Source organism: Pan troglodytes, chromosome 16 (assembly GCF_028858775.2).
Source record: "Pan troglodytes isolate AG18354 chromosome 16, NHGRI_mPanTro3-v2.0_pri, whole genome shotgun sequence".
Classification (NCBI taxonomy): Eukaryota; Metazoa; Chordata; class Mammalia; order Primates; family Hominidae; genus Pan; species Pan troglodytes.
Window position 1 is genome coordinate 34,688,702 of NC_072414.2, and position 24,660 is coordinate 34,713,361.

The following is a 24,660-nucleotide window of genomic DNA, read 5'->3' on the forward strand; positions in this document are numbered from 1 at the left end:
GTCTTGCCAGTTGTGCTGGCTAGAATCTCCAGTACACTGTTTATTAGATGTGGTGAGAGCCGATGTCCTTGTCTTACTCCTGATATGAAGAGGAAGGTATCCATCTTTCACCATTAAGTATGATGTTAGCTGTGCATGTTTTATAGCTGACCTTTATCAGGTTGAGGAAATTCCCTTATATTCCTAGTTTTTTGAATATTTTTATCATGAAAAGGTACTGGATTTAGTCAAATACTTTTTTCTGGTGTCTACTGAGATAATCTTACGGGTTTTTTTTCTTTTATTAATATAGTGCATTGCATTGATTTTTGTATGTTGAGCCAGCCCTGTGTTTCTGTGATAAATCCTACTTGCTCGTGATATATGATCTTTTTTATGTGTTGCTAGATTTCAGTTTACTTGTATTTTGTTGAGGATTTGTGTGTGTGTATTCATAAGGGATATTACTCTATAGTTTACTTGTGATGTCTTTGCCCAGTTTTTGTGTCAGGGTAATTCTGGCCCTATAGAATGAGTTGGCAAGTGTTCCCTCCTGATTTTTGGAAGAATCTGGGAAGGATTGGTATTAATTCCTTAAACGTTTGGTAGATTTTACTAATGAAGCTATCTTGAAATTTTCTTTGATCACTAATTTAGTATCTTAAATTTGTAAATAAAATATGCACTAATTTTTTTTTTTTTTTTTTTTTTTTGAGACGGTGTCTTGCTCTGTCCCCCAGGCTGGAGGGCAGTGGTGCAATCTCAGCTCACTGCAAGCTCCGCTTCCTGGGTTCACGCCATTCTCCTGCCTCAGCCTCCCGAGTAGCTGGGACTACAGGCGCCCTCCACCATGCCCGGCTAATTTTTTTGTATTCTTTTAGTGGAGACAGGGGTTTCACCATGTTAGCCAGGATGGTCTCGATCTCCTGACCTCGTGATCCACCCGCCTCGGCCTACCAAAGTGCTGGGATTACAGGCGTGAGCCACCCCACCCGGCCTGTACTAAGATGTTTTATTTCTCCTTGAGTCAGTTTAACTTTTGAGTCAGTAATTTACATTATTGAATTTGTTGGCATATAGTTCATAGTATTAATTCATTTATTTTTATTTCTTTTCATGGATGTTTTTAAAGCTAAAAATTTCCCTCTGAGCATTGCTTCAGCCATTTTCCATAGCTTGTGACATGTATTTTCATTTTTAATATAATTTTGCATTTTCTGTTTGTATTTCTTCCTTGATTCAATTGTTGAGAATTTCTTAAACCATTTTTGAGGCCAAGTACAGTGGCTCATGTTTCAAACTCCTGGACTCAAGGGATTCTCCCGCCCAGCCTCCCAGGCAACTGTACTACAGGCACAGTTATCTTTTGAATTATATTTTCTTGTAATACTGTTATACTCCTCCATCTCCCAGTATATCTTTGATCCATAAAGCATAAAGGATCCATTTTGGTATGTCTGTGAAATGGGTCTCTGATGCAATCTTTTTTTTTTTTTTTCAGATGGCTGCCCGTTTGTCTCAGCAGTACTTATTGATTAATTTATGGATATTTATTTTTGGAAGTCAGTATCCAATAATTTTTGGATATTTATTTTTGTACAGCACTGGGAACAGATTAGGTTACTTAGGAATATATTATGGAGTGAGAAAATAGGGCCTAGGCCTGAATTTTGAAAGAATCCCAAAATGTCAACAGTTGAAGAGGATGAATCAACAAAAAAAAAACCACTCAGAGAGATGAGAAGCCGGGGCCTCTGGAAGTGATTCTGTCAGTGAAAGGGAGAGACTGGCCGAGTCAAAGCTTGCTGAGAGACTCAGGAAGTGTAGGACAGAAGTTATTTACAAGATCCAGCCACACGGACACCGTGGACCTTGGTGACTGCTGTTTGGAGGAGTGACGAGGGCAAATGTTAGAATAGGGTGGGTTCAGAAGTCAGTGAGAAGTGGGAGATGGCAAACAGCGAGACTGGTTGCAAGAAGCTTATCTGTGAAGGGCAGGAGAGTGAAGAGGAGGGTTTTAAAGATGAGAGAAGCTGGGCACAGGGGCTCACGCCTGTAATCCCAAAACTTTGGGAGGCCGCAGAGGGGAGGATCACTTGAGCCCAGGAGTCTAAGACCAACATGGGCAACAGGGTGAGATCCTGTCTTTACAAATTTTTTTTTTTTTTTTTTGAGATGGAGTCTCTCTCTGTTGTGCCCAGGCCGGAGTGCAGTGGCACAATCTCGGCTCACTGCAACCTCTACCTCCTGGGCTCAAGCGATTCTCTGAAGTAGCTGGGATTACAGGCGCCCGCCACCACGCCTGGCTGATTTTTTGTATTGTTAGTAGAGATGGGGTTTCACCATGTTGGTCAGGCTGGTCTGGAGCTCCTGACCTCAGGTGATCTACCGCCTTGGCCTCCCAAAGTGTTGGGATTACAGGCATGAGCCACCGCCCAGCCCCCAAAATTTTTTTTAAAATTAGCCAAGTGTTGTAGCTAATAGGAAAGATCCAATGAAGAGGAAGAGGTGGGGGCAACAAGTGAAGAGACTGGTGATCAGTAGTGAAAGGCTTCTGACAGGGCAGCATGAGAGCTAAGCCAGAGGCAGAAGGGCCTGCTGTCTGTGACAGCAGGTGAGAAGGAGATGAGGGTGGATAGAGAACTGTCTTTGTTTCCTCCTTTATTGTGATCAGAGTAGCAGTAGGTTAAAGGTGATGATGGAGGTAGGATGGTGGGTGCCTGTGAGTTCCAGCAGAGGTCAAGGGTCCTATTGTTGAGGAGCTTGCTGAGGTGGAGGTGTGGTGACCACATTGCAGATCCAGAGGGTCACCCCATCTAATCCCCAGTTAGGACCTTTAGCTTGGCTGCTGCACCTGGGGTGGGGGTCAAGCGTTCAGCTTTTCATAGCCCATTACTTTTCCTCCCATCCCATCTTCCACATTTATTACCCCGTTAAACCCCCTCTAGCCATGGCCTCATTCCTGTTGCCCGGCTGGTGCAGAGAGCCTCTCATGCACTGATCCCTGGTACCCCCTAGCTTGGAAGCTGGCAGAGCACCCCATACTCTCAGGCCCTGGTTGTTTTGATCCCTGTTGGAACTCTCCTGTAAGCAGCCTCTGCCTGTGGCTTAGAGGGGGAGCAGAGATCGTCTAGATACCTATTTCTATTGCTGTGGTCTTCTTGGGGGGACATCCAGCCTCTTGTATTCCCATCTGGGAAGACCTTTGCAGTTGAGTCATCCCACTGGAAGCTGTGAGATGCAGTTCAGAGGCAGAGGAGATAATTCTGTGCTTGCCTTCTGGCTCTGTCCTGAGTATCCTCTCTTCTGCAGGGGCACAGAAACTTGCCTGATTCCAGGGATGTATGGATAGGGGATGAGCGAGGAGGCCATTCTGCAGTGAGGAAGAACTCCGCCTACAGTGAGTTGCGGGGAGTGTTGGGCATAGCCAGCTGCCTGGTTTGGAGACTTGGGGGCTGATGGCTGCTAGATCTTAGTGAGTCACTGGTCTGTGGGAGAGCTGTTGCTGTCCTGAGGCCCTGATGTTCAGTGCTATCACAGGGCCTCCACCTATTTCTTGTAGGCCGCAGAGCCTCCCTGGGCAGTTGCTGCTGTTCACCATCCAGTCTGTCCAGCTTGGGGACCTGCTTTTCCTCCTCCTACCAGGATTTGGCCAAGCATGTCGTGGACACTTCTATGGCTGATGTGAGTAACTGCTCCCACCCATCCCCACCATTCCTTTACCCAGACCTCTGCTGGGTGTGCAGGAAGAGAAAGTAGGAAAAAAGCTGGGCAGATGAGGAGCCCAAGGCTTGTGGGCATCTTCAGTGTTTCTTCATCTTGAGAAAAGGGGAATTCGGGTCAGGCGCAGTAGCTCATGCCTATAATCCCAACATTTTGGGAGGCCGAAGTGGGAGGATCACTTGAGGTCAGGAGTTCGAGACCAGCCTGGGAAGCATAGCAAGACCCTGTCTCTACAAAAAAATAAAAAACATTAGGCCAGGCATGGTAGCTCACACCTGTAGTCTCAGCACTTTGGGAGGCTGAGGTGGGAGGATCGCTTAAGCCCAGGAGGTTAACGCTGCAGTGAGCCGTGATTACGCCACTCCACTCCAGCCTGGGTGACAGAGCTAGACCCTGTCTCGAAAAAAAAGAAAAGGGGAATTTAGCAGATGCAGGCCAGACTGACTAACCCAGGGGCTTAGTTTTTACTGTGCCTCCTAATTTGGGTGTGGCCATTGTGTCCCCAGGTAATGGCTGCTTGTTCGGATAATTTGCACAACCTCTTCAGCTGCCAGGCAACTGCTGGCTGGAAGTAAGTTTGTGTAGGGTCCTTTGTACAGTGTCTGTCTTGGTAAGCTTGTCACCCTGCTTGGCTTCTCTCCTCCTTTCCCTTACCTGGATTCCTCAAGTCTTCACTCTGAGCCCCTCCTTTGTGACCCTTAGAGCCCATTTTTGACCCCTTTCTATTTTCTGTGCTTGGTGTCTCCCCCCAGCTATCAGGGTGAGGAGCAGGCGGTGCAGCTTTACTACAAGGTGTTTTCTTCCACTCGGCATGGCTTCCTGGGGGCAGGTGTGGTGTCCCAGCCGCTGTCTCGTGTGTGGGCGGCTGTCAGTGACCCCACTCTGTGGCCCCTGTATTACAAGCCCATCCAGACAGCAAGGCTGCATCAGCGAGTGACCGACAGCATCAGCCTGGGTGAGCCCAGGGAAGGAAGGCTTCCATGGGGCCTAGTTTCTGGTGTGCCCAGTGGGGTCTTGCTGGGGGATAGAGGTGGAGGGTTGGAGGCAGCCCTCTTCGGAGGCCAGGTACTCAGGTTACCTTGATTGCTCAGCCTAGGTTGAGCTAGGTGTCAAGTGATGGGGTGTTGGGGGGAGGGCTCCCTGACCAGGAAGGCTTTAGGACTAGGTCTGTCCATGGGCCTCCTGACCTTCCTTATCCCTGTCCCTCCAGTGTACTTGGTGTGCAACACCACCCTGTGCGCACTGAAGCAGCCACGGGATTTCTGTTGTGTCTGCGTGGAAGCCAAAGAGGTGCCTGCCTTGGTGGTAAAGACGTTGTGGGAAGAACTTGGGCTGAAGTGTCGTGAGAAACAATCTATGTGGGCCTCAGGTCCTCTAGGGGAAGGAGGGCAAATTGGGGCTGGAGCCAGGGTAGGGGTGGCTTGAAGGCTGGCCCAGTGTTGCCTTTCACCATACTGTCTACACGGGAGCCTGTTCCTGTTTTGTCCACACTACACAGGCAGGACTCCCATTTCCCTCTGTCCCCAGGGTCACCTGTCTGTCATGGCAGCCCAGTCTGTGTATGATACATCCATGCCAAGACCCAGCAGAAAAATGGTTCGCGGGGAGATCCTGCCCAGTGCCTGGATCTTGCAGCCCGTCACTGTGGAAGGGAAGGAAGTCACCAGAGTCATCTACTTGGCCCAGGTGATAAATCCTTTGCAGCTGGCCTCACAGCACAGGCTGACTTGGTCCCACAGCCCCCTGGGATTTTTCTGTCTCGCTTTTGAACACCCTCCAGTGCCCAGGCCCTTTGGCCTGAGACCTGGAGACTTGAGGGCTTCCTGGGCTTGCAGTAAGGGGAGTCAGTGGGGAATTGGAGAGAAGGGAATGAGACAGGAGTTTATCAATCTTTTCTGAAGCTGCTGTTACCGAAAACCTAGTGACCTGCATCCTGTGGGTGATCCCAGTGTCCTTAGGAGATAGATGAGTCATTGTGAGGCAAAAGCAGCAGCCTCGGCAGAGCGGAGTGATGACCTGTTGGGTTCACCTCTCCCCTCCCAGTCCCTTGACTTGTACTTTGTCACTAGGAGGTGAACGCCAATACTTAGATCTGGATGGCAGAGCCCAGGGGCCTGTAAACACCAAGCCACAATCTGAGGTGCTTCTCCCATCACCACAGGCTGAGGGGACTCCATGGGACTGGAGTACGCCTGGCATTCTCTCAAATCTATTTGCACCTTAAATTCTTCTCTCTCTGCTTTCAGGTGGAACTTGGTGCTCCAGGCTTCCCACCTCAGCTCCTGAGCTCTTTCATCAAACAGCAGCCACTGGTTATAGCCAGACTGGCTTCCTTCCTTGGTAGCTAGCATCTCACCGTCAAGATGGTGCTGCTGAGATGCAGGCCCAGGCTGCTCAAGAGAGACACTGTGGCAGCTCCTTGTTACTTTCCATACCACAGTGCAGGAAAAGCTGATGCTACCTGCTGTGGCCAATTGGGGCAGACAGCACTGGCCCAGGGATGCTAGCAAAGCCCAGTCAGTACTTGGTCACAGCTGGCACCAGTGCAGAGCAAACGGCCTGAGCTCCTGGCCCAGACTATCCAGAGTGAATGCAGCTCCGCTCACCTTTTGGATTTCTCACCTTTCTTTCCTGTTTCTGGGACTCTGAGGCAGACAGGACACTTAAGGACCAGGACTGGGCACAGCCAGCAGAGCCGGGGACTGCAGTGCTTTGGCAAGGTGCTTCCGCAGGCTGGTAGGGAAGCAGGCAGCCACTGGCCAAGACTCTGCTCTGAATCTACCTCCTCTAGCATTCAGCTCTACTGTGTGATGGGACGTTAAAAATACCAAAACAGAAAGAGGGTTTAAAAAACAGCTGCACAAACCAGAACACCGATTCAGAATCTTTTCTCCCTCTTGAGTTTTTGCAAAATACTTTATTATTGATTTTTGCTTTTTTTCTCCCTTTCCCTCCGAGGAGAAGACATTTGGGTCTTGGCCTGAGTCAGGGGTGTTGAGCGATGATGCTCTGATATGGAGCTGTCACTCTAGAGCTCGGTCAGATGGAAGACACTATAGAACCAGGTTGGACAGATTTGGGGTCAGGGTTGGGGGCTGAGTTCTTTTGAGGACTGGTTGGAGTGGCAGCCAGATGGTGGCTGCTGACAAGGCAAGAGGAATTTCAGAGATTAAACATTGTCCTTTGAGGAAGGGAGAGGAGGTGAATGAACTCCCAGAGGAGGTGAGTGGCTTGTTGGGAGGAAGCTCAGTTCCAGAACTTACCTCAGTGCACTTGGGAGGGGTGGAGTCCTGAGCATTCCATGATTTCTGCCCGGGCCCCACCTATCCTAGGATGGGGTGGGATGGAGAGTGCGTTCAGTTTTCTTGTACTTTAGCCTGGCTGAACATGAACTTTGTGTTTACCTGGAAGTGGTAGGGGTGGGAGAGATTCTCATCTTTAGTTCTGGTGCCCAAAATCTTTGGTAGATGGAGGGTAACTGGGGATTCAGAAGATGTGGTAAAAGGTATATTTCTGTAGTGTGGCAGAGATGTATTTTTCTAAAGTGTTTGCAGGGCATTTTTCCCTCTTACCTCAGATTAAGTTATTTATATATTGTTGATTGAAGGTTTTTTAAAATTGCTTTTAAACTTCTATTTCTCGGGTAAATTTTTTGGTGACATGATATATTTAACACCCTATTTATATACTCCTACCTCTTTTCATATAAATCTCTTACTAAGACTACTGACCAAAAAAGAACATTTTAAAATTAAAAGTCCTCTGTGTACTTTATCTAGTGAAGAGTAGATGAAATCCTGCACCGGGATAGCCTAAGTGTGTGATTCGAGCTTGGCAGATTAGCTGGAGATCACCCTGGCAATACCCACTCATAGCTGTTTCAAAGATTCAGTTTACATGTATGTACAGTTTCCCATGAACTTGGCATTGCTTTGCAGGGTAAACAGCAACCAGGTAAGTTGCTCAACTATAGCCCAAGTAAGAACTAAAGGGGAGAATCCAGAACAGTCACTGCCACACCTAACAGTGACCACAGTGCCCTGGGGCTTCTGAGGCAGAGCCACCTATGGGAATCTGAGTCAGGGGATAACCAGGAGGTGACCCTGTCCGCCTTAATAGAGAAGCCAGCCGGGCATGGTGGCTCATGCCTGTCATCCCAGGACGTTGGGAGGCTGAGGCGGGTGGATCACCTGAGGTCAGGAGTTTGAGACCAGCCTGGCCAACATGGTGAAACCCTGTCTCTACTAAAAATACAAAAAATTAGCCAGGCGTGGTGGCATGTGCCTGTAATCCCAGCTACTCGGGAGGCTGAGGCACAAGAATTGCTTGAACCTGGGAGGGGGAGGTTTCAGTGAGCCGAGCCGAGATTGTGTCACTGCACTCCAGCCTGGGCAACAGAGTGAGACTCTGTCTCAAAAAAAAAAAAAAAAAAAAAAAAAAAAAAAAAAAAGCAACATCAGACCTGACTGAATCAGCAAGCGAAAGATTGAGAGGGATCTTGTAGCAAAAAGCAAAAGTGGAGTCAGATTTTGGATTCATGGTGTGGTTCTCATACTTTCGCATACATCAGAATCACCTGAACGCTTTCTCATGCCCCAGGATGGGCCCTACTCCAAGTTACTGGTTTGGTAGCCCCGGGGAAGGACCAGAGAATTTGTGTTAACAAGAAGTCCCAGGGGACCCTGAAGTTTGCTGGTCTGGGGACCACATTTTATAAACAGCTGGCTTTGACAATTAGCAGACATACAGAATCTAGTTCACTGACCCACTAGCTGCCTGTCTCCATAATCCTTAGAGTAGCCTTTAAGGCTCACACAGGCCAGCAGGAAGTTTCCTTCATCGGGAACATGTTAAATTTCCATTCAGATTCCCAAGAACTTGTTTTTAACTCAGTGGGCCTTAAGCCAGGCCTGGGTTATGGCCCAGCCCTTCAGTCTTAGCATCCTTAGGGGTTTCAGGTTTTCCTCTCCTGCCCATTCCATGTCACACACCTCAGCTGGGTCCTCTGGAACAAGTCAAGGAGTAGCCACAAGCCTGACGCTGACCCTAAGCTTCCTGGGTGGGGGCAGTGCTGTGGTTTAATCACACCCAGTGCTGGTCTCTGGGCATAGAAAGCTTTTTTTTTTTTTTTTTTTTTTTTGGAGACAGACAGGGTATCGCTCTGTAGCCCAGGCTGGACTGCAGTGGTGTGATCATGGCTCACTGTAGCCTTGACCTCCTGGGCTCAAGTGATCCTCTGACCTCAGCCTCCCAAATAGCTATGACCACAGGCATGGACCACCACTCCTCACCAATTTTGTATTTTTTAAAGATGAGGCTTCCCCATGTTGCCCTGGCTGCTTCAAACTCCTGAGCACAAGTGATCCTCCCGCCTTGACCTCCCAAAGTGCTGGGATTACAGGTGTGAGCCACTGTGTCCGGCCGAGAAAGCATTCCTTAAAGCTTTTTTGGTTCCTAGGCATTCAGAACAAATTGGATTTAAAGGATAAAGATAAAGGCCTTTGAAAATGAAGAGATCAGGGGAAAATGGTTCAGATATAGAAACTTGTTAAAGGAGTAGCTGAGCTGAGGAGAAGGGAAAGGCATGGTGTTTGGGAGAAGTATGATCACAAGGTGGTGACTGAGGAAAACTCCCATTTTTTACTTTCTAGGTTGATGGGATTTCCTGGCTCTACCATGGTCACACAAGTGGACCCCTTTAGGTCCTCCTGAGGATTATATTATCAGTCCAACTCCTGGTTAATGCACATGATCACAGTAGTGCTTTTTTTTTTTTCCCCCTCAAAGAGATGGGGGTCTCACTCTTGCTCAGGCTGGAGTGCAGTGGCACAATCATAGTTCACTGTAACCTCTAACTCCTGGACTCAAGCAGTCCTCTCTCTCGGCTTCCCAAAGCACTGGGATTACAGGTGTGAACCTGTCAAAATCAGTGGCTCATTTATAGAGCTTGATACAGCTGTAATCGAGAAGCAATGCTTTTGCTCTGAGAAACTCCAAGCCAAATCAATCAAACACCTTAGCCTTAAGCATAACAAGAACACTGCCCCACCATGTGGTTCAGTAGGGAATATCTTGTGTGTGGAAACTACATTATCCTAACCCTTTCTCCCACAAATATAAGCGAGTTACACAGGAGAAGTCAGTACCACTGGCGATAAATTAAATTAATAGATATTGCCACCAGAGACTAGCCCTCTAGAGTGGAATATACAGGCATTTCTAAGAGCCAAGGTAGCTCACCTTGTAATGCACAGAGCAAAGCCACAATTACAGCACTCCACCTACAGCCCACCCGAGACTGCAGCCTTCTAAAGGGAGAAGACAGGTGACAATGATTAGACATCAAGCCCTTGGTAAAGAAAACCAGTTTATTTTAAAAAGCTCTAAATGCCCTGTGCTTGGTCCCTGGTCAGGGAGAGGTCTCAAGAGGTTACTACCTGCACAGGGGCTGAAGGTACAGGGGGAAAGTCAGGTTTCAGTTGGTTGAGTCCTACCTTATCTGTTTGTTAGGCTTTTTCTAGAAAGTCTCGCTCTGTTACCCAGACTGGAGTGCAGTCGTGCGACCTCGGCTCACTGCAACCTCCACCTCCAGGTTCAAGCAGGTCTCCTGCCTCATCCTCCTGAGTAGCTGGGATTACAGGCACACACCACCATGCCCAGCTAATAATTTTATTTTTAGTAGAGACGGGGTTTTGCCATGTTGGCCAGGCTGGTCTTGAATTCCTGACCTCAGGCAGTCCGCCGACCTCGGGCCTCTCAAAGTGCTGGGATTACAGGCATGAGCCACCAGACCCGGCCTGTGTTAGGCATTTATAAGGAGATGGCAGTCCAGCTCCTGGTGATAAGAAAATGTAGACTCCCAAGATTCATGTTTTAACTTTCTTCATAAGTTAAGCAGAAGTCATTTGCCTCTGTCATGAATTCCAAGACTACAAAGTTTTAAGAGATGCTGGGATAGCAAATGAGGCTTGAATTCTGTGTTGACAAGCCCACACACCTCATTTCATTTAGCATCCAAGAGATAAACAAACACCACCTCTTCTACTCCAGGACTGGCATCTCTGGGCTTTTCTGCCATAATCCCGAATCAGGCCAACTCTCCTTCCTCTAGGATTCGCGTGGTGGGATGCCAGGCAGCAACACCCTTAGAGCAGGAAGTCTGACTGTAGACCCAGCTACACCCCAACCAGTGAGGGTCTGCATTGGGCACTTGGGCCTCCTCGTGAGGCGGGGGTCCAGGGTTCTGGTGCGATGCCCAAGGCAGGGCCACTTCTCAGCCCTAGCTCTGGGCCAGCACAGTGCCCCGGTTTGGCTGCACCAACTCACAAGCTCTTAGCTGGGGTTCTGGCAGGTGGGGCTCGGCTAGAAACAGATTAGACAGTGTTGCTAATTCTTCAGCAAAGTCCTGGAATACATGGAAAGAAAGATGAGGGAAAAGGCAGCATGTAATAATTCTCAATGGCTCATCCTTTTTCACTAAAGACCACAACCTGGCTGGCTACATTATTTTTTCTCAACTGCCCTCCACACTGAAATGGACATGAAACCTTGTCTGTTTGTTAGTACTCTGGGAGGCTGAAGTTATGGCAGGGAGCGAACTCTGATGGAGGCACAGGCTTGACCAGTTTTTGAGTACTGCTGAGTGCATCTACTTCATCTTGAAATTATTATTCCCATTAAAATCCAGGTTATTCTAATTTTAAAAACCCATATAATGGGCTGTGCTGCTTTCCAACTAACTGCCTGCCTTTCGTCCGTCTTCCCACTAACACAGTCCCTCATATAATAACTACTCAAATCGGGACAATTTCAGGGTGGCCCTGAAGACTCTTGACAAAAATCCACTTAGTTTGGCCCCATCACTTGCTTCCTTTCAGGACAGATGGGATATGTAACACCTGTTCTCTCTCCACCTAAAAGACAGGAGACTCCTTACCCCTGGCCACAGGGCCTGGTGGAGGCTGCCCAGGCAGGCCTCTATCTCCATCCGTCCCATCAGACCCTTCTCCACCAGCTCCCGGAGCAAGAATAGCAGCAAGTCCCACTGCAAAACACACCGAGGTCAGGGTTGCTAGGAGGACGGCAGAGTGACCCTGATGACAGAGATTGAGATCTCAAAGGGCAGAGCTGCTGGGAAGAGACTTGAGATGGATAAGTGGAGCCCATTTCTGTGTGGAACAGGAAGGGGAAATAAAGGATGCAGAGCAGCTCATAGTTTGGGGCAAGGGTGGTGGATGTTCAGAGTGTGACTGCAGAGGGCTTCTTGTTCCGTCTGACTCACCTCCCTTGGCCTTGTGTCTGCCAGAAGCCCCACATTTCTTGGGCTCAGCAGCAGCTGCAGCGGAACCGGCCCCTGAAAGTCTTCCTTCCACAAGGAAAGCAGCATGTGCAGAAGCCTTCGAGCCTGCCCTCTCTCCAGCCTGTACTGTGCCGGGGGCCCTAGGATAGGAATTTGATCTGCAACTGTGGAAAGAGGAAAGCCAACCTTTAAAAGATGGGGGCAGGCCGGGTGCGGTGACTCACACCTATAATCCCAACACTTTGGGAGGCTGAGATGGGCAGATCAGGGGTTCGAGACCAGTCTGGCCAACATAGTGAAACCCCATCTCTATTAAAAATACCAAAATTAGCCAGGCGTGGTGGAAGGCACCTGTAGTCCCAGTTACTTGGCCGAGGCAGAATTGCTTGAACCCGGGAGGCAGAGGTTGCGGTTAGCTAAGATTGTGCCACTGCACTCCAGCCTGGGCAACAGAACAAGATTCCGTCTCAAAAAAAAAAAAAAGGGACAGAAGAGGGCTCTGTTTCTAATCTTGCTTGTACCCAACCCTGAGATTTGGGGGATCAGGCAAGAGAGGGATTTGATGGAAAGGAACCATACCGAGGAGGGAAGCTAACTCCACAGAGCACTTTGCCAGATGCTGCTCAGCAGGTGGGCACAGGAACTGCGGTTGGGGGGGGTGGAAAGAGAGACCATAGGTATCACCATGCTTACTGCTGCGAGAACTGGCCCTGAGCCAGTGTGGCTCTGGTTATCAGGTCTCACACAAGGACACAGAAAAAAGCCCTCCGGTGGCAGATGCCACAGCTCACCTGGCGGCACCGCAGCGTCTGGCCCAGCTGGCCTAGGAGCTGTTCCAGATGCTCTGGGGAGACTCCCTCGTCAGGGTCCCGTGGCCCCACGGCCAAGGAGAGCACGTCCTGTGAAGAGCAGGGGGAGATATCACCTTGCGCTGGGGGCCAGGATGCCACAGAGAATTTGGCTTGGGACAGGGATCAGCCAGTGGAGAGAGGCAGAAGAATGGGCCCCGGGATATGGTGAGTAAAGCCAAGTTGCCCCTAGACCTGGGACTTGGGCAGGATAATACAGCCAGGGGAAGCAACCATGTGGACAACAAAAGAGGGAACAGATGGAGGTCAGCTGAGGGACAGTAGGCTGCCATAGCATGGGAAACGTCACTCAACTTGGGACCAAACTGTAGCTAACCAACTCCCATAGGGCATCTTATTCTTGAAGCATGTAAGGAAACCGGCCTATCAGATACCGTCTTAGTAGCGTCTGTCTCTCAAGCCTCTCTCTTCATCTTCTCTGGAGAGCTGAGCTTTCAATACAGAAATCCTCTGCATATTGACAACCAGTATCAAATGGCCACTAAGCCTCTTCCTCTCCCTCCTACATAATCTCCATTTTTTAGTCATTGTACCTTATAGTCCCTATTCCAATCTCTATTCCTAGATCATTACCCTAGACCAGAACCAGACAGTAAATATTTTAGGCTTTGCAGGCCATAAAGTCTGTGTCCCAACTATGCAACTCTGCTGTTCAGTAGTTGCACAAAAGCAGCCATAGGCAGCTCGTACACAAATTAATATGGCTGCATTCCACTAAAACTTCACTCACAAAACAAGGGGCTGGCTCCCTTCAGTCCATGGGCTGTTTCTTGACTCCTGCTCTAGACAGTCTTTGAGTTTTAAAATAAAGTTAGGAGAACTGATGGTTTATTCTTACTGCCTGTAACTAAACAAGCATCACCTCCCACATAGAACATTTCTGAAATTGTCTCCAAATACTGGGGCGACTGCCTCCTAGAGACTCATTTGCTATCAAGCCATTCACCACCCCACTCTCATCACCATCTGCATAATAAGCATTTAGTCAAAAATGTCCTAGCTGCCCTTTTCCCCTTTTGGATGATTAAAAAGTCAGAGTGACAATTAGGAAAACCATTCAGTTCAGCTCTGCCCTACCTAACCCCCATTCAGTAATGAGTGAAATGGGGACTAGCTGGACAGCACAGACAGCTTCTACATAAAAATCCTGGAGCTGATGTGAGAAAGGAAAAACCAGGAACAGAGCAGGGGAGAGGGAGCAGGGAAGCCAAAGGGAGTAGGGTAGCCGTGTACTTTTATCTCGGAGATGAGGTGGGAGGGGAGGGGAGCATGGTGCTCACAGGCGCGGGAGCAGCCCCTCCGCTCCCCCCGGGCAGCAGGTTCAGGACCCTGGGCTCGAAGTGTGCGACTCACTGCTGCTTTCACCTCCCTCCTGATCAGTGCTGTGGGGCAGAGGGAGAATGGGAAAGGAATCACGGGAGGGCCCTGCACAGGCTCACCATGCTAACCCATGCCTTTTGCTGTTTCCTACTGGCTCTCAGTCCCATCGCCCACAAGATGCCTCTGACTCTCTGCCAGTCCACTTTTTAAACACTTGATTCAGCCACTCCCCCATCCAGGACCTTACCTGTGATGTTGGCTGACAGCCAAGCACAGGCTTTCTCTGTTGCAAGCCCCACAGCAATGTTCTCTGCACTGCTCAGAACCTGCGAAACAGAACTACAGAGTCAGGGGCTAGGGGAGGGCCGGGTGCAACAAAGGATGCCAGAGTCGAGCACTGACCCCGCCCCCACACACCCTCCCGCAGCCTCAGACTACTCCGTGCACCTCCCCACAACTGCCTGGCCTGCTAGCTGCAGGCCTCCCTCACACGTACGGCTGCCGGGGTCTCCTCTGGAAGCAGCGCCCGCACAGCCCCAGGGCTCTTCCTTTGACAGAACCTAAAAGGGGACAGATGGGGTCAGTGATCTCTGGGTATTTCAGCCTGGCTGCAGAAGTAAATGCCCCGAGTGCACCAAGCCCCTGACCTGGGAGGCTGTACCTTGGAAGGAGGCACCGTTTGCCCTCCCACCCCACCCCAGGTGCCAGAGAAAAGAGAAGCCCAACCGCCAGCCCCACAGCATCACACACGCTCCCAAACCTAGGTTTGGCTTTTGTGCCACAGAAGGCCTACAGCCAGTGCAGGGCTTATAGAGAATGGGCGCAGGGAGAAGAAAAAAGGAGGCATGAAGAGAAGAAAGGGAAAAAAGAGTAAGTGTGAAGGAGGAAAGAAAGGACGGAGAAAGCCAAGAGGAGAGTGGATCAAATGGACCAGCGCTGCTTACTCCCGCCCCAGGGCCAATGCCTGGGCCCCGTGGGGGCACAGCTGGGAACACAAGATCTCCAACAGCTGGGCTGGGTCTCCCCCTTCCTCTCCCTGTGTCACCAGCTGCTCTTGGAGAAGTGACTCTGCCTGGCGCACCAGATCTGCCACCAGTGTAGCCCTGCAGCAGGGACAGCAAGGTTGGGGATGGTTGGAGGGTTAATCGGAAAGAGGCTGCAAATTTAAGGGAATTTGGTCAGAAATTTGCTTCAAAATGTGTCAGCCATTTCAGCCCCACACCCACCCTCTGGCTGACCTTCTCAGTTTAGCAACTGAGGAAAAAGGGGAAAAAATGGTAGGGCGATGAGACCAGGATCCTTAACCCACTCTTACTTGATATGTTTGACACAGTTTGATCCAATTCTTTCTGCCACAAACTCTACGGTCCGGCGCAAGGAGGGCGGCTGGTTGTGGAAAAAGGCCTGGGCGAGCTGTGCCTTGGGGGAGGAGGGAGAGGCAGCAAGGCTTCCTCCAGCCTCCCTGTCCCCGCCCCCAAGCCCCCCTCATTTTCCCCACGGCTGTCTCCGCCCTGCCCTTACCTGCAGCCCCTGGCTGGTCTGGGAAGGCTGGGCTCCCAGGCTGGTGGTAGTGGTGGGGGTGATTTTCCTCATGAAGCCCCCACTCCGTCCACTACTGCCTGACACCCACGAAGCGAGCAGTTTCCGGAGCTCTCCTGTATCAGTGAAGTCCAAGTTCTCAGTTCCAGAACCCTCTCCCCTCCCTAAGTATCATGGACTTTATTTGTGGAGTCAAGAGGCTCAGATACCCAGGAATGACTATGAACGGAGCAATATCCAAGGGAGCTGGGCCAAGGGGGTGCCTTTTGGGTACTCATGGAGGGACAGACCAAGGACCGTCCAGGGAAGACCGGTGCTCACCGATGTAGGGGCAGCAGGTGTAGAGCAGCTGCTGGTCCACCACAGGCGCATTGTCCTGGGGAGAAAAGGTTGGTGTCAGCAGGCTGCCCCTCTCCCAGCGCACCCAGAAAGCAGGCAGTTGGCAGGGCCTTTACAAGGGTTACATCTGCCCCTGGCTGGGCCTCCCCAGGCAGCCCACTTCCTTTATTCCTGAGTTTCCCATGGCTCTGGCTGGACCCTAACACTCACCAAGCCATGCTCTGGGGCTACTGTGTCCACCTCAAAGGCATATGAGGGACCCTCTTCCAGAAAGAACAAGTCCTCAGGGACTGTGGGAATCTGGCAAGACAGTCACAATTCAGGTCAACTTCAGAGACCCCCCACTCACCCCACCCCACCTCCTGCACGGTCCCAGGGTGTAGGCGCCAGCTTCAAAGCAGCCACCTCTGAGATGATGGGAATCCCCAGGCCTTTCCTGAACCTTCGTCTTCCAGCCCTTGCCTCATTCGCACTCAGACATTTGCCCACTCCCCATCTTCAGCTGCAGAACCTCTCTCCAATCTGGACCCTCACTCTGCCCACCTGGAAAAGCCAGCCCAGGACAGCAAGTAGCAGCAGCTTGTTCAGGAAACACATCTTCCCCTCACTCTCCTGCGACAACACCAAGCTCCTGAAACATCAATGGGCAGTACACGGGTTTGAGCAGAAAGGGGAAGGGAATGGAGGCAAATGCCGTCACTGGAAACTGGCTTGCAAAAGCAGAACTAAAAGGGACTGGGGCCATGTTGGCAAGCAGGATCCCCCCAGCCCCGCCTCCTGCATGGGGACTGTCTCTCAGCGGGGCCACCTCAGGAACAGCATGAGGCCAATGAAAGTGCAGATGATTTCCCACTGTACCTCAGGGGAGCCAATCGTGCCTCTCCCAGGGCTCAGTTATGGCCAGGGCACCACACACACAGTGCAGACTGCTCGACCCTCTTTATTAATAGCAGGCTTGACCAATGTCCCCTGAGTCCCGAATCCTTTCATCAAGCCTTAGCCTTGTTCCACTCACCGGTGCAGGCGCAGTAGGAGAGTGAAGATGTCCCGGTAATATTCCAGCAAGGGAACAACATGGTCAGCAAAGGAGAGAAACTCCACCAGCCAGGGCACGGTGAGCACCGCCCGGCGGGCCTGCAGCCCTCGCTGCAGCAGAGTCCGCACATCCAGGACCGGAGGGACCTGGGAGGGCCAGACCTCAGTCAGGGGGCAGGTCCCTAGGAAGGGCTGGGAGATGCCCTTTAACCTGCCCGGTTTCCAGAATAGCCAAGGAAACCAGTCAGCTTCAGTGCCTGGCCGGTCCTCCCTGCTCCCTCCTCACCAGAATCCCCCGCCCATTCACCTGACTCCTGAGGGCCAGAATGGAGTCCTGAAGCTCACCGGTCGGGGGAGGTTCAGGCCCCCGGTATGGCAGGAAAGCCACAAAGCCCAGGAATTTAGCCAAAAGTCTCAGGCTAAGAAGCACCACAGCAAATTGCTTCCGCTCACCCTGCATGGAATCAAGGGAAGTAAAAGGTCTAAGCATGAGGCTTCCAGAACAATTCCCGATCTGTTACAAAGTTTTTCTTGAACATACTCCCTTCCCTCCTGGGTCAGACCCCATTATTTCCCTTGTTCTGTTTTCGGACCTGCCAGTCTACGTCTGACTCCCCGTCTTCATCACTGGGCTCATGCTGGGGCAGGGCAAGACCATTGAGCTCCCGGATCTTCAAGCTCAGACTGTCCATGAGATGCTGGTTAAACTGGAAGCTGAGAAGAAGGGGTGGGTGGGGCATAAGCACTGGAAGAGGTACAGGAAAAGCCAGAATCGAGAAGGGGCACTCCAGAGAGAAGGGAGCAGCAGGACAGACAGGGAGGCCCAGGAGCAATGAAATCACCCACGTGGGTGACAGAATGAGAAGTGCAATGAAGCCAGCAAGTTGGAGCTGGAAGGAGCCTATCTCCAGGCAAAGGAGACTGGAGAACTATTTACCCTTTTGGGAAGCCAAACCTTTCCTGGCCTCTGCCCCATTCCTTGCAAGACACAGGGGAGCCTACCTGCTGGCACTAAGGATGAAGTCCCTAAAGAAGCCTTGACAGCCTGGGAAGGTGGGGGGTGGGCAGGGCCCCCCACTGCTCTGAGGAGCCATAAGCCGTTCCTGTAGGCGCCACAACCGCCCCAGCTTGTCAGCTCCCAGCACACTCAACACATCTGGGGCCTCGCCCAAGACAGTGCCCCCAGCACCACCAGGGCTCTGACACATCTGGGGTGGAAGAGGAAGGAGAGAAATTAAAAAATCAGTAAGTGGGAGGGAAGGACTGAACAAAAAATAAGGAGAAAGTAATGAACATTTAAGGAATGCCAACTGTGTCAAGCGCTTTAGATAGATTTTCTGAGATGTGAATTACATTATTGTTTCACAGGTGAAGAAACTGAAACTCCAAGGTTAAGCATGTGCCTAGGGTCACTAGAGCTAGGATCTGAAACAAAGCTTGACTACTTACTAAGCCTGGGCTCTTTACCACAGCACAAATCAGGGAAGGCAGCAGCAGGCTAGAGGAGCTGCAGGGCCCGGGATGTGTCAAAGAGAGTGCCCTGGCTTTTCTGTGGCCACTGGAGTTTCAGCCACTCCGCGAGGAGTAGAACTCTTGTTCAAATTCCAGCCCAGGACCTGCCAGGCTGTCTGCCCTATCCCAAAGTGCAGCCGTTAAGTGGCTGCCTGTGATGCCTGCTGTTTAATGTGGATTAATCTCTTGCTGGGGCTGTTACCTGGAGTAGTTGTTTTTGGAAAAGCCGAACAAAGTGGCTGTGGCTGCAGGCTGCGGAGAGCTGACCCATCATGGCCCTGAGGAATAGAAGGCAGGAATGAAGGGTGTGGAAAGGAGGGAGAGGGAGAAAGATCTGAGAGAAGCAGCCAACCCCTGGACTTCCCAGCCGTTTACCAGGGACTTGAGCAGACCTCAGCCAGAGCCAGCCTGCAAAGGGACACTCCCTCAGCACCAAGGTCCTCCGAGGCTAGAAGTGCACTTAACCAAACAAGAAATCATGCGACCGCACCCCCCAACCGTCTTCAGCCACACTAACAGGCGGCGGGTTTCATGAGCAATGTGAAGGGAGATGACTGGACTGAGGTTCGCGTTCTGAACCCAGGCATCTACGTACACAGTGACCAGACTTGCCCAAATTAGACGATGGAGAAGATGGAGGCTGGATGTGTCTAACCAGTGACTTGGGCCAAAAAAACCCTCAAGCAACCTGGGTTAAGAGCTTTGGACTTTCTAAGCAATTGCCACTACAGAACAAGGATAAGACACCTGTGAGTGGAAGGAGCTGGAGAGACACATCCCTTTCGAGTAGAGGCAGAGTTATCAATAACTAAAGAGATTTCGGAGGATAGAAGAAAACAGCTAATGGCTGGTAGGAGTGGGGAAAAGCCTTCCCTCCTCCTCCCTCCTGCCACCGAGCAAGCACTGAGCTACTCATTGCCAGGAACAAGAAAGACAAGGTCTGAGCACCCACCTGATTCTGCTGCCCAAGCCCTTCTCAAAATCCCAGCCAGGCTCCTCATGGTGATCTTCCCACTCTCGCAGCACCTCATAAAACACATCCCTGACGCATAAGAACGCCTGATCAGCTGAGGCACTCACTCCCACCAGTGCCTTCCTGCCCCTGGAAGAACTATCCATAGCCCACCCACCACCTTTTTTTTTTTTTTTTTTTTGGAGATGGAGTCTTGCTCTTGTCACTTAGGCTGGAGTGCAATGACGCGATCTCAGCTCACTGCAACCTCCGCCCCGCCTGGGTTCAAGCGATTCTCCTGCCTCAGCCTCCAGAGTAGCTGGGATTACAAGTGCCCACCACCACGCCTGGCTAATTTTTGTATTTTTAGTAGAGACGGAGTTTCACCATGTTGGCCCGGCTGGTCTCAAACTCCTGACCTCAGGTGATCCGCCCCTCGGCCTCCTGAAGTGCTAGGATTACAGGCTTGAGCCACCACACCCGGCCAGCAGCCCCATTTTTTAATTTCTCCAGAGTTCTCTATATGATGACAGTAGTGCTACAGACCAGCAGCACATTACAGGCTTCATGTACTTCTGTGGGCAGTGACAGTTCATCCTGGCACACTCTTGCCTGAGAACCCTGAGACTAAAACCATACACCTGTGAGATGGCTGGCTAAGCGCCGGGGTTCACAGGTGCACACGAGAATGAAGCCAGGTGGTCCCTATGATGGCCGGCAGGAAGGACCTGGGGGGGACTAACCCACCACCTGTTAGTGCCAAACTCCTAATTTCTGTGAAACCAAACAGCTGCCTATTCCAGAAAAATGTCATCTCATTCCCTCCCCAAAAAGTCCCTTTTCTTATCACCTCTGTTTCTTAAAAGTATGAAAGGCTCGGTCACTGGAGAAGTTGGCACGATTGTCAGTCTCTGGCTGAAAGGAGACAGCTTGAGTAGAGGGAGGCATCACCAGAGAGACCTAAAATACAGCAGGAACGTTAGGAACTGCAGGGTCATGCTGAGAAAACTTCTCCCTCTTATTCTTGCCCAGAGTTAGCTCACATTACACTGAAGTGTCGTCAGCAGGGTTGCCTGAATTTATGAAAGCTAGGAAGGGTTAGGTCCAGGCTAGTGGGCAACTAAGCTGGGGTTACTACCTTGGCAACACTGCCCTCATAGGCAGCTCGAAGGCGGCCTTGCAGAGCTGGTGAGAAGCACAGCAGCCGCTCATTCTCAGCCAGCAGCTTCAAGGTCCCTTTGTCCAGGTTGGAAAGAACCCTGCAGGGACAAGAGCACCTATGACTGAGACCAGAACACAGACTGCAAGTAGGAAGCAAGCACCTGCACACCACAGAGGATCTCTAAGGCATGGCGCAGGTATGCAAGCCCAGATATGTACTGCAAGGTCATGGGCCAAGGATCAAAGATAATGAAAGTCAAGGGGAGGATATGAGACTTTACAGAGCAAGGACCAAGACAGCAGGACAGGAACATTACCCAGAAACCAAAGCTCAGCTGCCAAGACCACAGGGGTCCATTTCTTTTTCTTTTTCTTGAGATGGGGGTCTCTGTCACCCAGGCTGGGCTGGGTGTCACCCAGGCTGCAGTGGCGTGATCTCACTACAGCCTGGACCTCCCAGGCTCAGGTGATCCTTCCACCTCAGCCTCCTAAGTAGCTGGGATTATAGGCGCACTCCACCACACCCGGCCTTTTTTTTTTTTTTTTTTTTTTGGTAGAGATGGGATTTTGTCATGTTGCCCAGGCTGGTCTAAAACTCCTGGGCCTAAGTCACTGTCCTGCCTCGGCCTCTCAAAGTGGTGGGAATGCAGGCGTGAGCCACCACACCTGGCCCCATCTCAATTCTTTCAGGGACTACATTCATAGCCTTAACACAAAATTAAAGATTATAGGTAGGAGAAGGTCCAGGACCACTGCCCCTGTGTTAAGCACCAGCATATATCCCAAGCAGCCAGAGAGCTAAGCAGATGATGAGAATGAGGCCCAAATGCCTCAGCCAGGGAAACTCACTGAAAGTGACACTCCAAAACCTGCACTGCAAAGAAGACACAATCGTGGATGCTTTGGAACAGTGGACTTTCCAGGGAATCTAGAAGGACAGTACCAAGCTGTCAGTTAAGAACGGTCCCGTTTCTAGACCCCATGTCTCAAAAGGAGGCTTGCTCACTGACCTAGGACAGCTGGACTTAGTTCAGGGTCACTGTCCTTGGCAGTCACCATCCTCCGGGCAGTGAGGAGCTGAAAGACGAAGAAAAGCTCCAAGAAGAGGTTTGGTACCAGGTTCTCTAGATAGATACAAAAAGAAAGCCCATGGTATGGGCACCATTTGGAGCCAAGGCTCAGTTCCAAGTGCCTTACCAATTCTCTTACCCATAAGTTCTACAAGTGTCTCCACTCCAGCTCCCTCTGCTCTCACTCACCAGCAATGCACGAGGAGTAAACAAGGGCTACAAGCTCCAGGCGCTGGCGGGAAGACACTCTGGCAGGGTCCGCAGGTTCATCTGTGAGGCTTCCTGTCCGTCTGGGGAGGGGCGACCCCAATTCTGGGGTGGGACAGGTGGGGGTAGGTGACTGCTGCAGCTGCTTAGAGCTATGGAATAAAGAAATTTCATGAGCAGTCAGCTTGGCTTCCCTGCTACGGCCACACTCAGGTCACTCCAGAGAAGATACCAACAGCCCAGGAGACAAACCCAGAGTCCCCAAGAGGGAAATCAATTTCAGGGAAAACCCCTGAAGATCCCCCACAGCGAGGAAACCCGATATCCCCAGGAGCGGCCAGGCCATACCGCTCCTTCCTGAGCATCTCTCGCTCCTCTTGCAGACTTCTGCACCCTGGGGGAAGGCCAAGGCCCCAAGGGCTAGTGTCCAGGACTGAGGGTTGGGAACTGGGGACACAGCTGATTGGGGGTGAGGTGAAGCAGGTCTTGGGCTTGGAGAGTGACCGCTCTTCGCTCACCGGAGTTGGGTTGATCCTGCGAGAAGGCTTCGTCCTGCTGAGAGTAGCCACAGGTTTTTCTCAAATTCCTATCTTCAAACATCTCCCCTCCACCACCGCAACAGCTAGACCTCTCGCCAAAAAACCCCACAAAAACCCTCACCATCACCCCCAGCCTTCTACCCATCCTGGCGCTCCACTGCAGAGCGCCGAGCTCGAATGACTGACTCCCCAGAGCCTTCGTGGTACCCATCTCCTGCATGAGAGCTGAGTCTCACCCTGTAGGGCCGGGGGAAACCGAGCCTACGGGAGGGAACTCCTCCAGGTTGCTGAGGTTTGGCGGATCAGACAGCGTGAGGCTGGGGCGGCTGGGGCTGCCAGAGCCCCTAAGCCTCCGGCCCCCGGCTCCGGGCAGGCTCTCCCCGCTGACACCCTCCTCCAGGCCGCGGCCTCCACGCTCGCGGGCCGGCCCCGGGCCCCGCCTCCTGCCCCCGCGGCGGGCCACAGGGGCCTCGGCAGCGGTGCTCAGGGCCTCGGTCGGAGGGAAAAGCTGGCTGCGCGCCCCGCGGCTACCCCGCGGCGGGCCTCCCGGCCTCCCTGGCAAGGCTGCCGAGGCGCCCGGGGTCTTGGCGGGGGTCGGGGGCCCCTGCGGGAGGACGCGGCTGCTCTGCTCCCTCAGGAAGTTCAACAGGAACGGTACGAATTCTTTCCGCAGGGCCCGGAGTGAGCTCAGCGCGGCCGCCTCCCCAGCGTTATCCTAGGGCAGAAGCACAGGTGGAGGGGCGAGAGGGTCAGCCGCCGGCCCGCGGGCCGTGAGCAGCCGGGGCCGTAGGGCGCGCCTCGGGTGGGCGGCCCGGGCAGCGGCGCCCAGTTGGAGTGCACTCGGCCCGGCTGGCAGCTAGGCGCCCTAGAGGAAGGGGACTGGAGGGCTGGACTCCACTGCGGGAACCGGCTTCGAGTCAGACCTGGGGGCGTGTCACCGCTGTTACCTCCGAACCCGGGGTGCTGCGCGCGATCCACCGCACGACGGCTGCGACCGACACCTCTTCTCGCAGCAGCGACTCCAAAACGGCCGCCATCCCGGTCGGGGCGCTCTGGGACGACTGCGCAGGCGCCGGCGCGCCGCGGGCGGCCAGGGAGGGGCGGGGCCGGCGGCGGGGAACGACCGTTGGGTCGCGGGATGGGGAGGGACCCGGCTGGCGGGGCGGGGCGGGGCGGAGCCGGCTGTTGCCCAGACCCACGGTCAAGGCCTCGCTGGGTCCTCAACCCTGGCCGAGAGGCCGGTTGTTAGGAGGTGAAATGTGGATCACAGCGCCTGGGGAAGCCCACCTTGGCTGCCCGCCCTGGAGCGACCTGAAGGGAGGGATTCGAGCTGGGAGTGGGTCTGCCGCGGGTCGGACGCCCTTCTAGGGAGACCCAGGACCCGGGAGAGAGGTAGAGGGGAGCAGAGACAGTCACCAGCTTCTATCTTCTGCTCTAAGCACATTCTTTCACGAGTTTAAGTTTCCTAGATCCAACTGGCACCACCCCAGAGAAATTATAATCTAATCTTTCATTTTGACTTTGTTCTTCTCAAAGGCCGATTTTTCAATCCCTTGGCCGAGCAGTACCCATCGGCTTTTCAGCGCTCACCATCAACTGACCATTTAGGAAAGAATTATTTCTAGGAGGTTCTTAATAATCCCCAAGCCACAACCCTTAAAGTGCCTCGGGCCACCCTGCACACAGAATTGCTTGTATGTAGCTTTATTTACTTAAGTGGGTTTACATGAGGTTAATATTTCAACTGCTTTGCAGTTTAGATGTCAGTAAGCATATCATGATTAGCTTCTGGGAGCTTGAGGTTTGTTTTTTTGGGTTTGGTGTTTTTTGTTTTTGTTTTGTTTTATTGAGACAGGGTCTTGCTCTGTTGCCCAGGCTGGAGTGCAGTGGCGTGAGCACGGCTCACTGCAGCCTTGGCCTCCTGGGCTCAAGCAATCCTCCCGACTCAGCCTCCCTAGGGCTATAGCCTAGCTAATGTTTTGGCGGGGAGAGGGCAGCAGATCCAAAGTGCTGGGATTATAGGCGTGGGCCACCACGCCCGGCCTGAGTAATTTCTTAATCTCCTTTATTTAATTTTATTTTGAGATGGAGTCTCGCTCTGTCACCCCCGGGGCTG

At 51.9% G+C, this 24,660-nt stretch overlaps 2 protein-coding genes across 24 annotated transcripts in view; one reads left to right on the forward strand and one right to left on the reverse strand.

The window, feature by feature from the left end:
- The window catches only part of STARD9 (StAR related lipid transfer domain containing 9), a 144,967-nt gene extending 137,508 nt beyond the window's left edge, over positions 1-7,459 (forward strand). For 6 of the 11 annotated variants that reach the window (XM_063794788.1, XM_063794785.1, XM_063794787.1 and 3 more), the window contains 7 exons: positions 3,292-3,379; positions 3,542-3,663; positions 4,209-4,273; positions 4,455-4,657; positions 4,913-5,007; positions 5,230-5,388; positions 5,949-7,459. In XM_063794788.1, coding sequence (XP_063650858.1) covers positions 3,292-3,379; positions 3,542-3,663; positions 4,209-4,273; positions 4,455-4,657; positions 4,913-5,007; positions 5,230-5,388; positions 5,949-6,050 — 834 coding nt within the window. In that variant the 3' untranslated portion in view covers positions 6,051-7,459. Of the gene's footprint in view, positions 1-1,480; positions 1,900-3,291; positions 3,380-3,541; positions 3,664-4,208; positions 4,274-4,454; positions 4,658-4,912; positions 5,008-5,229; positions 5,389-5,948 lie in introns of those variants that run through there. The other 5 variants (XR_010151627.1, XM_001144280.7, XR_010151628.1 and 2 more) reach the window with 4 other exon arrangements.
- Positions 7,460-10,056: 2,597 nt separating this feature from the next.
- CDAN1 (codanin 1) lies at positions 10,057-23,648 on the reverse strand. Of its 13 annotated transcripts, none has more exons than XR_010151642.1 (28): positions 23,468-23,616; positions 22,781-23,259; positions 22,354-22,560; positions 21,988-22,157; positions 21,739-21,852; positions 21,578-21,656; positions 20,706-20,826; positions 20,418-20,527; positions 19,568-19,657; positions 18,818-18,893; positions 18,106-18,311; positions 17,697-17,817; positions 17,411-17,557; positions 17,084-17,250; positions 16,612-16,699; positions 16,279-16,368; positions 16,051-16,105; positions 15,712-15,845; positions 15,506-15,609; positions 15,135-15,293; positions 14,687-14,750; positions 14,438-14,516; positions 14,151-14,252; positions 12,793-12,900; positions 12,581-12,644; positions 11,984-12,165; positions 11,639-11,746; positions 10,057-11,107 (listed from the first exon to the last, which is right to left on the reverse strand). XR_010151642.1 is itself a non-coding variant. In XM_016928057.2 (28 exons), exons 1-28 carry the CDS (start codon positions 23,579-23,581, stop codon positions 10,982-10,984), a joined length of 3,687 nt encoding a protein of 1,228 aa, XP_016783546.1. In that variant the 5' UTR covers positions 23,582-23,648; the 3' UTR covers positions 10,057-10,981. The 13 variants fall into 13 exon arrangements, 4 of the variants coding, with proteins under 4 accessions (XP_016783546.1, XP_016783547.1, XP_016783544.1 ...); XR_010151643.1 differs by having other exon boundaries at positions 11,639-11,870; XR_010151639.1 differs by having other exon boundaries at positions 11,639-11,870; positions 14,104-14,252.
- Positions 23,649-24,660: the final 1,012 nt, after the last annotated feature.